The 12,860-nt window shown below is 43.6% G+C and overlaps 3 protein-coding genes across 6 annotated transcripts; 1 reads left to right on the top strand and 2 right to left on the bottom strand.

Moving 5' to 3' along the window:
* Positions 1-4: 4 nt before the first annotated feature.
* LOC130521468 (SPRY domain-containing SOCS box protein 3-like) lies at positions 5-4,211 on the bottom strand. 4 transcript variants are annotated; one of them, XM_057025095.1, is made up of 7 exons: positions 3,850-4,211; positions 2,590-2,725; positions 1,707-1,893; positions 1,402-1,589; positions 1,218-1,320; positions 985-1,110; positions 5-907 (listed from the first exon to the last, which is right to left on the bottom strand). In XM_057025095.1, exons 1-7 carry the CDS (start codon positions 3,888-3,890, stop codon positions 384-386), a joined length of 1,305 nt encoding a protein of 434 aa, XP_056881075.1. In that variant the 5' UTR covers positions 3,891-4,211; the 3' UTR covers positions 5-383. The 4 variants fall into 4 exon arrangements, with proteins under 4 accessions (XP_056881075.1, XP_056881153.1, XP_056881317.1 ...); XM_057025173.1 differs by having other exon boundaries at positions 1,707-1,890; XM_057025337.1 differs by lacking the exon at positions 2,590-2,725 and having other exon boundaries at positions 1,707-1,890.
* A 148-nt stretch (positions 4,212-4,359) lies between these two features.
* nubp2 (nucleotide binding protein 2 (MinD homolog, E. coli)) lies at positions 4,360-6,502 on the top strand. The gene is made up of 7 exons (XM_057025450.1): positions 4,360-4,499; positions 4,865-4,980; positions 5,100-5,298; positions 5,393-5,550; positions 5,638-5,748; positions 5,848-5,917; positions 6,224-6,502. The coding sequence occupies exons 1-7, from the start codon at positions 4,484-4,486 to the stop codon at positions 6,361-6,363; spliced, it is 810 nt and encodes a 269-aa protein (XP_056881430.1). The 5' UTR covers positions 4,360-4,483; the 3' UTR covers positions 6,364-6,502.
* Position 6,503: 1 nt separating this feature from the next.
* On the bottom strand, positions 6,504-11,366 carry atp6v0cb (ATPase H+ transporting V0 subunit cb). Its single transcript, XM_057025568.1, has 3 exons — positions 11,103-11,366; positions 8,169-8,352; positions 6,504-7,861 (listed from the first exon to the last, which is right to left on the bottom strand). The coding sequence occupies exons 1-3, from the start codon at positions 11,173-11,175 to the stop codon at positions 7,657-7,659; spliced, it is 462 nt and encodes a 153-aa protein (XP_056881548.1). The 5' UTR covers positions 11,176-11,366; the 3' UTR covers positions 6,504-7,656.
* Between the last annotated feature and the right edge of the window lie 1,494 nt (positions 11,367-12,860).

Below are 12,860 nucleotides of genomic sequence, written 5' to 3'. Positions count from 1 at the left end.
GATGCAACAAGACTTGTCTCTTTTTTAAATATTATTTTCTGGGATCACAGATAAAAAAAATCACCCTCTTTTCTACAACAGCAACCAACTGCAGTTGGTATTTAATCTTGGCTGTGAAACATGCATATCAAAGTCCCAAAAAAAAAATTTTTACTGTAAAAAAAACCAACAGCTTTCAGCCACTTCCAACATGGAGCCAGAATGACCACTTTAACACTTTAAAAGTCATACTCGCCATTACACATTAATTCAGGTTTGCCATGAACATGCTAAATATAGTGACGATCCACTCCAGTACTGGCTATAAGTTCACCTTAAAGGTTCGTGGTGTGACCTTTCGTTGGCAGTGACAGATGTGTTCCGGACACCTTTGTTCTGCTGCTTCATGTCCAGCGACATCTTTTGCTCTGGTAATCCTCTGGCTCAGAGCAGCAGCTGTCGTAGTCACTGCTGGGAGGGGTTGGAGGACAGTAGCAAGTGCAGGGACAACCCCGACGGGATGTTACACAGACACACAGGGTTTGGTCTGGGGTAGGAATCGGACTGGCGCATGGGCTCATGTTGAATACCGTAGAGGGGATGGGACCAAGACTGCAGCTTGAAACTGGCTCTTCCTGGAGGTTTTTGGCAAAGTCCTCATACTGCTCTGAGGCATCAGGGCTGCTGCTGCTGAGCGTGAACACCCAGCCTAGCTGCACCTGGAGGACGGTGCGCAGGCCTGGGGGCACATCCAGCTCTCGAAGCACATCCAGGTTGGGGGGCATCATCTGCCGCAGCTGGGCACAGCAAAGGTACTGAAGGGTGGTGGGTGTGTGACAAGCACGGATTACCTTCATACTACTTTTGGCTGCGGTGGAGCACACCATGGGATAGAACTTCTTGTTCTGCAGCCTCGTGGCAGCAACGCCTACAGCAGACAACAAAACCAGTTCAGAAGAGTGGGTCAAGTCAGTTTTACGGACCTTTTGGCTTTGCACATTGTACCTATACAGCGGCGATTCTTGTAGAAGGTCAGGGTCCCGTGCCAGGTGTCCAGATGTATTCCAATAATGGAGCCTTGGCCAAACTGAGATGAGAACTTCACTTTGTCACCTTTGTGCTGCAGATAACCTGACCAGATGATAACAGAACATTTTTACTTAAACAGTTAACCTGCTTGCCTACAGAAGTCAAACAACTATCTAAATGGGAGTTAACAGTAGAAATGTTTCACCTACCTGTGTAGGAGAGGCCCCAGCTAGCTTCATCATGGCCCAGCAGGCTCCCAAAGTTGTACTTGAACTTCTCCAGGTTTACCTCAGAAGTGCCAATTCCCACCATCTCCACCAGCGTGGGAAAGGCATCACATATTAGAGAAAAAAGTGCTGACCTGTTAATGGCCACACATTATTCAATACCCACCATATCTGTCCCGTAGACAGGAGAGGTCATCTTCACTTCCCAGAAGTGCTGGCCGTCTGCGAGCTCCTTGGTTCCGCGGATGGCCGCGGTGCCGGAGCTGTAGTCTAGGTGGAAGCTCACCTTCCTGTTGCCACAGCTGAGGAAGGCTCCAGAAGACTTGAAGTGGTTATCCCACTCCCAGTCAAAACCTGGGTGAGGAGCACAGAAACAGAGCGATATGGGATCGCATATGAAATATGTAGTCATATTCTCATTAAATCCTAAAATAGCAGGTGGGGTATACTCAAAGTCCAGGGTATTCTCACCCTGATCATCCTCCCCACAGAAGCATTCACTGCCGAGGCCGAGGCCAGACGTGTCCTCCTGCTGTTGGTCGCACTGGCAGAAAGACTGGCCGAACACTGGCACCACGCTGGACAAGGCTGCTCCTTCACAAGCAATCTGAGGAGCCTGCAGGTAAGCCTGCAGCTCAGGCTCTCGCTCACTCATCTGCTGGGCAGCAGCAAAGTAAGATGACAATGATTCCGTGTGTTCACTTAAGTGGCAGTGACGAGGATCAGAATATCAAATAATAATGAATAATGACTATTATTCTAATGACAATGAATATTATGAATACTTAATATTATGCAGTATAATGATGGCAGCAATGCTTTTAAGGACCCTAATAGGATGGCTCATAGTCCAGAGTCAGCATGGAAGTCTTCCCCCTCAACAGGGTTCACAGCTTGTGTACTAAATTAGACCCCTTCCAAAAATACTGGACCCAGCTTCCCTGTCTGTAACACATACTGGGGCAGTCGCAATAGTATTAGTGTTACATATAACTTGGTACAAGAGGTAAAATAAAGTATACTTTGAAAGGGAAAGAGGTGAAATTCCCTCATTACAGTGCAGGAGTGCCTGTGTGTCATTTTTTCCTCCTTTCTCTGGTTGTTCAGAGCCTTCACTCACTTAATTTTGTTAATTTATTGCTGGAATAAACACCTGCTTAAAAACAGTGGCAACTCTAACAGAAATATATAATCTAAGCAGTAACACAGAAAATGAACTGTGGAGTAATTACAAGACAGTACACAATACATTTCATTATATACCAAACCTACATGGAAATATAATTTGCTTTATTACTTGTCTAACCCTAATAATAGTAGGAAATGTCTCCTTGCTCTATTCTCACGGGCTCACCTGCACCATAGGCCGACCTTCCTGTTCTTCCTGCTCTGAAGTCTGGATCAGGGCCAGGGCATCTGTGTCCTGCCATACCTCGCTCCAGACCAAATGTCGAGTCCGTCCATTCCTGCCCTTTCTCAGCATGGCGGTTCTGGGGACAGCACACCCAACACCTCCTGACTACTTGGCCCATGCATGGCTTAATGTACCGGTATATTCATTTAGAACATCCAGCTCTACTCCCATTTGATAAATCATTTCATATTTGATATTATTTTTACACCATTTATGTTAAGATCTTTTCATATGAGAGACTTAAGAAATAGAGAAGATTGTGGTGTCTGTCATGACCTCTGCTGAAATTCCTGATATCATGATTCCCTAACCTACAACAGGAAGTAGGTTAGGGAATATTTTAAGAGTACCGGTATAGAACTGACAAAGCTTCAGGGGAGTAGACCTGATCTTGACCTGATCTTGGGGTTCCAGCTCCCCTGTTTTTATCACATGTTGCACTTGGCAGCAGGAAGTATTTTCCTGCACTTGTTTTGCATTTAACCCTGGTTCACTGTGCCACCGTGGTAACCCGAGTCCATTCAGCCTCTGCTGAGCACAGGCATACCCAGGTCATTGTAACAGGCGACTATATGTCATCATCAATGAAAATATCTGATTTCAATACCTTTGTGTTTACACCCCTTGGTCTATTGCCCTCTTTATACACTAAAACTGTAGCATTAAAACTGGGGAGTAAATATCCAGTCAAGGTATCAGAATTCCATTGGTTACACAGTGAGTAATCCCACAACCATTTTGTAAAAAATCACATGTGTCTCAACCTGATAGCATGTCTCAGTTAATTCGACAACGGACCGTGACAGCTGGTGACCGCTTTGCAAGCAGGTGTGGGAGTTAAGTGCCAATAGTTCTGATTAGTCAGTCTGGTCTCGCTTTAATTAGGCTTTACCCTACATACATTGAGTCTATCATCTGTACGGCCCAATCTGGACAAATTACACTGGCAGTGTCCTGACTGACTTGACATCAATGAAGACAGTACAGGACTGTCAGAAATCAGAACTTCTTCACTCTTGAATGATGAGTTTTTAGTGATCCACAGATCAGTGGAATAAAAGCTTCTCACACTGACAGTCAAGGTTTATCCTATACATAGCAGTCACTGCATGTTCAGAAATTAGCATTCCACCTGATATTGGATATTATCTTTAACTGAAATGAACACTGTACATTATATGAAGCTGACTTTGCTCTTACCTTACAGAAGTGTTCCTATATTCTGTGTTGGAGTGGCTCATCACCAATTGCGTTCCTCTAAGATATCATGTATCCAAAACATGTGAGAACTGTGTTTGACCCACATCTGAGGGCGAAGTTGCACGTAAACATGCCTTCTGTGCATCGTCGCGTTCCTATTGGATGAAGATGGGTGTGGGAGGAGTTTATGTTAATAGCTTCGGTTACCAGAACTAGTTAACCAGGTCTGGCCCATCGTTGGCATAGATGGTGATGTATACATGTACATATTCTAGGAATTTCGATCACATTTTTAGCACAGTTTTTTTTTATCTTTTAGCTATAGAGTCAAAGTTATTGCACCACCTTCTGGTGAAAGGAACTTACTGGTACACTTGTGAACCCTGTGAAATTGTGAACCTTTGTACATGGGTCGGAAATGTTGACAAGTTCAATACTATTGTATTGATCACCTGACATTTGATTCAGTATTTGTTTCACTTTTCCGGTCTTGCCAGCCTTGCGCATGCGCATTCTGAGCCTCCGTGCGCACATCGTAATGGGACTGGTGTGTGATTGGCTGAACGGTGGGTGACGACATACGGAAGTTCAGTAGTCTCGTGCTGTGTGTAAGGAGAAGTTCTGTATTTGAAATATGGAACAAAATACTGGTAAGAAGAAGAGAGCTATGATTAAATTAGGTCAGAAGGTTTTGATAATATTTGTAGATAACTCAAACTTAAGAAAAACTGCAATTTGAATGGTTTACATCTAAGAGATGCTGATGAAACATTTCATAATAGTTCTCAGTGTATAAGATAGGTTGTTTCTGCCACTGCTGTTAATAATTAGTCATGGTTAGTTATTATTATCACTATAGCCATCCCGAAACCTAAAAAATGTAATGAGAGATGATGTGTTCACATCTTAAACAACAAAATCTTCCGGCGGTAATGTAATGATTCGCTGACGTTTACCTGTGCGTGTCTCGGTAAATATGGTCAAATTAACCAGTTTCCCCTCATTTCCACATGAGACGGGAACATGGCCCAAGTCCGGCATGTGGTCTTGGTTCTGTCCGGGAAAGGTGGAGTAGGAAAGAGCACCATCACCACAGAGTTGGCTCTAGCTCTCAGGCATGCTGGTAAAAAGGTGAGTTGTGCAAGCAGCAGGTTGGCGTCACCATACATTTTGATGTAATTCATGTACAAATACAATATTTCAAAATACACTGTGGTTATGAGTCCACTTGCTGCTGGTTTGTCGTTTAGGTTGGCATCCTGGATGTTGACCTTTGTGGGCCCAGCATCCCTCGCATGCTCAGCATCGTGCGCACTGACGTGCATCAGTGTGACTCAGGTTGGGTGCCTGTCTACACAGATGCCCAAAAGACACTTGCGCTTATGTCTATCGGCTTCCTGCTGGAAGACCCAGATGAAGCAGTGGTGTGGAGGGGTCCTAAGAAAACAGGTATACTCTTATAATGAAAGTACTCCTAAATCTTATCATGTACTGTTGCAGATTGTGTTTTCTATAAGATTCCCTTTTTTTGCACATCCAACAGCTTTGATTGGCCAGTTTGTGTCAGATGTTGCTTGGGGGGAACTTGATGTGTTGCTGGTGGACACACCACCAGGGACGTCTGATGAACATCTGGCAGTGCTGGAAAACATGAAAAAACACAGCAGTATAGATGGAGCCATCTTGGTAACCACACCTCAGGTAACCGCAGGTCTGGACAACTACCCTTAGTAGACAGAGGCAGATCAAATTATAACATCTTTTTTTCCTCCTGTGTATTGACTGCAGGCAGTGTCTACAGGAGATGTGAGACGAGAGATCACCTTCTGTAAGAAAACAGGAGTAAAGATCTTGGGCATCATAGAGAACATGAGTGGATTTGTTTGTCCTCATTGTTCGGTGTGTAAACTTTATTTTTGGACGTAAACCCCACATGAAGTATTTAGCAATCACGTGCCCAGGGCGTTTTGATTGATTAAATCGTTGGGTTTTTTTTAGGAGTGCAGCAACGTCTTCTCAAAGGGTGGCGGTGAAGAGTTGGCGAAGCTGACCGGATCAGTATTCTTAGGTGAGCTTTGGGAGTCATTTCGTGTAATTCCTTCTTCCGGCCACAAGGCGTCACTAGATAGCACCTTTGTGCAGCAACTCAAAGGCAAAGGCAACCGCTGCTGTCCTGCTAACATTTTTGGAACAAATTACATTATAGCTGTTTAAGATTGAAAGTGTGCTTCAGGCCCTTCCATAAATCTTGGTCTATCATTTAAATGATATGGAGTTTTACCACAATGTTCAGCTAATACTGTTAACAATGATCATCCATTTTGTTATGATTTAAATGCCAAACTGTCCACAATTGGGATATTGTGTTTTTCAGGCTCGGTGCCCTTGGATCCTCTGCTCAGCAGCAGCCTGGAGGAGGGCAAAGACTTCATACAGTCGTTTCCCAACAGCGCCACCTTCAGTGCGATCAACAGTATTTGTCAGACTCTGTTAAATAACCTTGAAATTGATTGAACACTCTCCTGATGTCTTTTTCTGTTGGCACCCTAAATATGAATGTTGACCCTCTGTAATTTAAAAGAACACATGATCTTTATATAAATAAAAGGTTGTAGATTGAATAAATAAAAATGCTACATGTCTTTGGAAGCCAGTCATATCCAAGTTATAATCTTTAATTTGATTGTGACACACGTCGGCACATCAGGATTACTTTGATATTGTTGATACAGTGTTTAACTTGGGGCTTCAGTCAGCGTTTCTCCGACAGGAATAGTTTCAGAAAACTCCAGATGGAATCGAATCAGATATTTCGTAAACCTTGGCCCAGAGCAGAACACCAATATTGCTGGGCTTCATGCTACAAAACGGTCTCAACATTTGGATTAAACCAGCACTTTGATCTGGAGAAGTCTTCTGAAAGTAGCCTGCGCTTCCATTTCAAATGCAACAGCAACAAGACACTGGAACCCATGCAGGACCTAAATGGCTGGAATGTCGGAGAGATGTGGGACATCTACAGATGGATGAGTCAAATGGAGAATGAGTTGAGAATTACACTGTGAGACCCATCATGGGGCACACTCCTTTAATGCAAAGAGCAGAACTACAGGAAAAACACTGGGAAAAATCTGTAATGATTAGAGTACAGCTACACATAAAACTTCCACTTCACCAGCAACACCAAAGGCAACCTTATTAACCAAGAATTACACCCAGAGGAGAGGAATTCTGACCACTTATCACAAGTATCCCACAGTGCATTTAATCTATCTAGATATTTATAGATCTATATATGTATAGTATATCCTGGAGGGGGGGTTGCTGTATTATAGACTTTCATTAATTGAGGAATTTCTTATAAATAAAATCTGTGAAAAAAAAGACAGTTAGTCAATATACATATTTCTTTACAAATAGATCCTCAAGATTAATGCAGAAATGGTGTCAATTCTCTCCCCTCCAGGTTGTTTGGGGAGGGGAAGCTGTGTGGTCCTTTGGTCGGCTCCGACTGCCTCTGCTGGCACCAAGGCCTCAAATAAGTGGAAAGGAATCATCGTACAATTGCTTTGATACACACGCACACACGACAGACGAATCACTACGTTGCTCATTTACATGTTTACTGACACGACTGTACACACTGTTGAGATAAGACCATAATTATGGTGTCATTTTAACTCATTTTCCTCCCACTGTCTTGTGTGGCAGAACCTTTTTTTTTTTTTTTTTTTAAACAAATTTTCCCACATTCTACACTCCAGCAGCAACAGAGCACAGATCTTGCGGCGGAGACGTTGTGGATGATTATTTTGTGGACAGGATGAGGGCGACAATGAGCCCGTACAGACCCAAGACCTCAGCAAAAATCAGGATGAGGATCATGCCCACGAATAGCCGCGGCTGCTGAGCTGTGCCTCTCACGCCCGCGTCGCCCACTATGCCGATGGCGAAGCCCGCTGCCAGGCCGCTCAGACCCACGCTCAGACCAGCTCCCAGATAGAGGAAACTCCTGAACAGAGATGAGTGTTAGAGGACAGACCACCGTTAATGTTGCGCTCAGGAACAGCCCATTTCCTGTCTGAGGGTGCATGACTTTGAACTGACAACTGCTGACAGATGTAAACCCTCGACATGCTCTACTTTCAACTCGACCATGACTCATGTAAAAGGACAAAGTTTCCATCTTTTAATGCGTGCAGTAGATCAGGGAGGTGATCTAACGGCCCTGGCTCTACAGTTGTTAATCATTTCTAAACACTGTACATGTTAAAAAAGACAACAACTCTGCAGCACGAAGCCACACATGCTGGACTCACTTGTGGAGGGCGAGCCTCTCGACAATGTTGTTGGCAATCAGCACGGCGACCACCAAACCGTAAATGGCTATGATACCCGCCATGACGACGGGGATGATGGACTTCATGATGAGCTCTGGCCTCATGACGGACATGGCGGCGATGCCTGTGCCGCTCTTGGCTGTGCCGTAAGCTGCGCCCAAGGCTGGAGAGGGGGAGACAAACAGAGGTACACAAGAGGTCAGGTTGTCCACAGAATCCCAGACACAACGAATGCAGGAATGAAACGGGTCGTTGAGCAACATCTGTTTCTGTTCCTGCTGAAAATACAGCATTGCTCCACATGGGGAAACAGGAGTCCAGCAAGAAGAGCAGGTTATGATTCAAACTGAAAGTGGACAAATATCTGCAGAGCTGTAAACGATTCCTTCAATTAGATGGAGCTCTAGCAGCTATAACGTACACAGGAAACCATGACAGCGCACCACATCCCCAGAGACAACACCTGTGAAACACAGAAAGCTGTAACATCTGTGACAGCACAGGCAGCACTCCTGTTCCACCAGGCAGGACAGAAAAGAGCGAGCAGTGGTGGGAAGGACGCCGAGCACACGTTTAAATATCTAACTAAATGACCCACTAAAATGTTAAGTGCTGTCCATCTTTGCGACACCTCTAAGATATAAAGCATTTGATATTTTGGCTGCTTTATTGAAAACAACTTAAACACTACATACTTTGATGACAGCATTTTTAGGACATTTTAACTCGCCACGGATTAGAGCTCTGTGGCAAGACATGAATAATTGGCCACAATAAAATACTGGAAAACCAATGTAACAAGAAAAAAAACAAGCCTCAGAATTACACAGAACATCCAGCACACAGCCCAAGGTGCTGATAAAGAAAGGCCATTCTCCTCCTGGTCTTTGGTCAATGTGACACAGCGCACCGTGAGGTCCCGGGTCCAACGCCTCCACTGACTACTGCCATCAATACAAGATTAAACCATTATTTAATGAGAATATAGTGGACATCACAAACATGATGGGAAAGATGACTTGGAAAGGCAACAAAAGTAAATCCAGTCACTAGTCACTGATGCAAAATTCACCATCTTTTACAAAATACTACACTGACACCTTCCTTTTTTAGTAGACCATTATTCATTATTAAACATTAACATCACAATCAGTAAGATAACCAAGCCGTATGCTCTGGTAGTGCAACAGTGCTCAAACCATCGCCCAGTTTTAATGCACAACAGCTTGTGCATTTGTGTTGAAATACGTCTCTAAACACTGATATTAGGGTGGAACCCTTTTAAATGGCCAGAGATCATCTCCCAGATGGGATGTCCTTGTATTGGCCTCAGTCGGAGCAGAGGGGGCCTCCAGACGATCTCTCACATGTCCGTTCTACATGCCGGGTGACTGGGACAGAATTGGTTTTAAGGTATACACGAGAAGGTCACATTTTCAATACTTTGCGCTGCGTACGATGCTTCTGCCTTAAACCTCACTATACACAAGGCAACATGGAGACGTTCTCAAACACCTTAAGCAATCCGTTACATCACAGGAGGTGGAACCCTTACAGATGACTTCCTCTTCATTTCAGGGAAAAAATAAGGTCAAAGGCTACATCAACTGGAAAAACCGCTCACTTCTAAAAACGGAACAGTTGATCACGAACAGTTTAAGCAAACAGCATCAAAGATATTGACACTATTAAAATGCATTCACTCTTCAAATAGTTAACTGTAAACCTGAAATGCTCTCTGCTTGCATTCATTAAGGATTAGTTATACTCTAAAGGACAGAATCCAAGGCCTTTAATTGGTGGTGTATAAATTTGAAATGCTGGCTTGTTCAAGGTATATTCCAGCCATGTTAGACGTTAACTGCCTGAAGGTGCAGCGGGATCAATTTTACTAGTGGCATTTGCTCAGCAAGTAACTGTGTCTACAATTCTGACTCAAAAATGAACTAAACCCAGTAGCAGCCAAGTAACTAATACAACATTGTATTCAAAAAACTCATCCATTATCTAAAATTGTGTACATCCAGTGTAAAAGCCATATGCAGCCACCATCATTTTACATCCGCCTGTGTTGGAAACATGTGTAGACATCCATGCATGGTAATAAATCGAGTCATATTACAGTAAGATGACATCCATTCCTGATGGTTACGTTTTACTTTGCTCATATTAAAGAATGAAGCAGTCCCGGAGGGCAGTTCCCAGTTCCCAGCTCCGACCATGTGACGATCATGTGATCTGCTGTCATTCCTTTGAGCAATGAGGAAGTAAACCAGCTGAGTCTAGTTTCCAATGGTCACTGCTTACAGGGAGCCTTTTTCCACACAATTTGCATCAAAATATAACTTTGCAAAAAAATACAAATAATCAGAGCGTAAAGCCTTACTCAATAATGCAAGGCACGGTCAAGCAGCATGTCGTTATAATGACATAAAATACTTGGTAATGTCGACCATTGAGCACCGCTTAAGTTGGACGGGTCTGGGTTATTACTACGAATCCCAGTTTGTCGTCTCCGTTCCAAAAAAAAAAAAAAAAACCAACAAATTTTGCTAACGTCAAGGCTAACTTGTGTAGTCGTCATCCGCTAGCTAGTCATGTTGGAAATAACCATTATTTTTCCGCCGAAACACAAAATGGTGATCGTGACACGACCTCTGACGAAACAGCACCATACATACAATACAATATGAAAAATGAGTGCTGACTGTCCGTCCAATGTTCACATTTAAGGAAAATACAACTCAAGGCTAGCTTTGCTACGTTAACGTTAGCAAGGTTAGCATAAGAAGTGAGTGCAATACATGCATAACTCAAGACTGTGAAAAAGATGGAAAATGGCTTGGCAATCATTTTGATTTTCTTCAAATTGCTATGTGCGTCAATGTAAATAGTGATGACGGTGATAATTACCACTGAAAACCATCGCCGCTGAGGCACCCATCACTGCGAAAAAGGGAGAGTATTCTGGGCCTTGGTCCGTCATTTTTTTTTCGGGACACGATATAAAAATACACAAAATGTAAAAAAAAAAAAAAAAAAGTCAGTCAAACGCGGACTCCACAAAAATTGCACTTCACGAAAGCAAGAAAAGGCCACAGGCTTGAAGTCGACGACACCAGGAAGCGTGTGACCAGCTGACAGTGAACCGAGCGAGTCACGACTCTCCCGATAAATACCCGGCGCAGCAGCACAAAATGGCGAAGCGGAAAGTGTCACCTCACTGGGGAGAAACGGTTCGGGGAGCGGGGGCGGGCAAAAGGTTAGCTAATTACACAGTGTATTTTAAAATTACCTTTATGGGTCAAAAGGTGTGTATCTCAAATGGTTTAGCGGTTAATACGTATGGAAGTACACATTGGGTTTTTAAAAAATCATTATTTCGAAGGTCACCCCCGTTAAGCATGTCTTTGGTATGCCCCGCTGCGGGTTTCCCTTTGATGTCCTCACCCGTCGGCGTCAAAAGGATGGAATGATGGGCAAAAACATTGAAGAAAAAAGATTCTGTAATGGAGTAATAGTAAAAATCTGAAATGTATCAACATGGACTATGACTAGCAAATTAATCTATTCTTTGTTTATAACATGCAGAACAGTTAACCATGCTGCATAACTACATGCATTTATCTGCTGAGCAGCACTGTGGTTAACATTCAACTGTGATATGCAGCAACTAGGAGCATTAAAGTGAAAGAATTCAAACTGTATGCAACGGGGGAGGGGAGATCCCCTTCCTTCCTTGTATACCTTCCAGCAAGAGCACACAGAGACCTAGGAAGTGTGTGTGTGTGTGTGGGGGGGGGGGGAAGCCCCCCTCTGCTCTTGTCTAGTCAGCAGCAGCAGAAGACCCCCCCACTGAAGCCTCTTCACTCGTGATGCAATTCCACCCCAGCATCACAGGGCCTTCCTAACACATGTCCAATACATGATCTTTGGGGATGGGGGGGGATGCACTGATGTGTTGAAGGTCACAGTGGCAAAGGCTTTTCACCTGGTTGTCCTTCACCTCTGACTGGCACGACGGGAACGTAGATGTGGACGTAGGTGGAACCTTCATGTTGGGTTATAAGGCTCTTTGTGCTTTTTGACTGGTTCCAAAATGAAAGCTGATGTAAGAACCACATTATTTTCATTTGTTTACATTGATATCTATCATTTCTAATCATTTTTTAATGCTTTTCCTGCACCCCTCTCTGATCTAGGGTTTGTGTGTGCGAAGGGGGTTAGTGAAGACAGGCTGTTTAAACACATAATCATCTCATTTCTAAGGGCTAGAGAGCATCATTTTCAGGAAATGCGCCAGGCCAACTCAGAGTCGTAGCTAAATATAGATGTGCACATGTGATTAGCTGTGTGAGACTGAGTGAAGAGCCCACCCATGATGCAGGATGGAGACTATGCCATCATTAACGGCTCTGAAAGGAAGAGCCCATTCGTTTTTTAATCTGCGTCTTATTGCTGCTAATGGAGACGTTTGAATCCAAGGCATAAATGATTCATATCAGACGAATATTTCCCAGTCATGCAACTCGCCGTCAGCTTCCTCAAGACACCCAAACAGAATTAGACATGCGCCAAAGACAGCTCATTAGTCATTTAGTACCGCTTAGCCTTTTCTATTCCACAATTAAATATATATTCAGTACAGCTTGATATATTGTATCAATCAAA

The sequence above is a fragment of the Takifugu flavidus genome, chromosome 1 (genome assembly GCF_003711565.1).
Source record: "Takifugu flavidus isolate HTHZ2018 chromosome 1, ASM371156v2, whole genome shotgun sequence".
NCBI lineage: Eukaryota > Metazoa > Chordata > Actinopteri > Tetraodontiformes > Tetraodontidae > Takifugu > Takifugu flavidus.
This window is presented reverse-complemented; position numbering and strand designations above follow the sequence as displayed.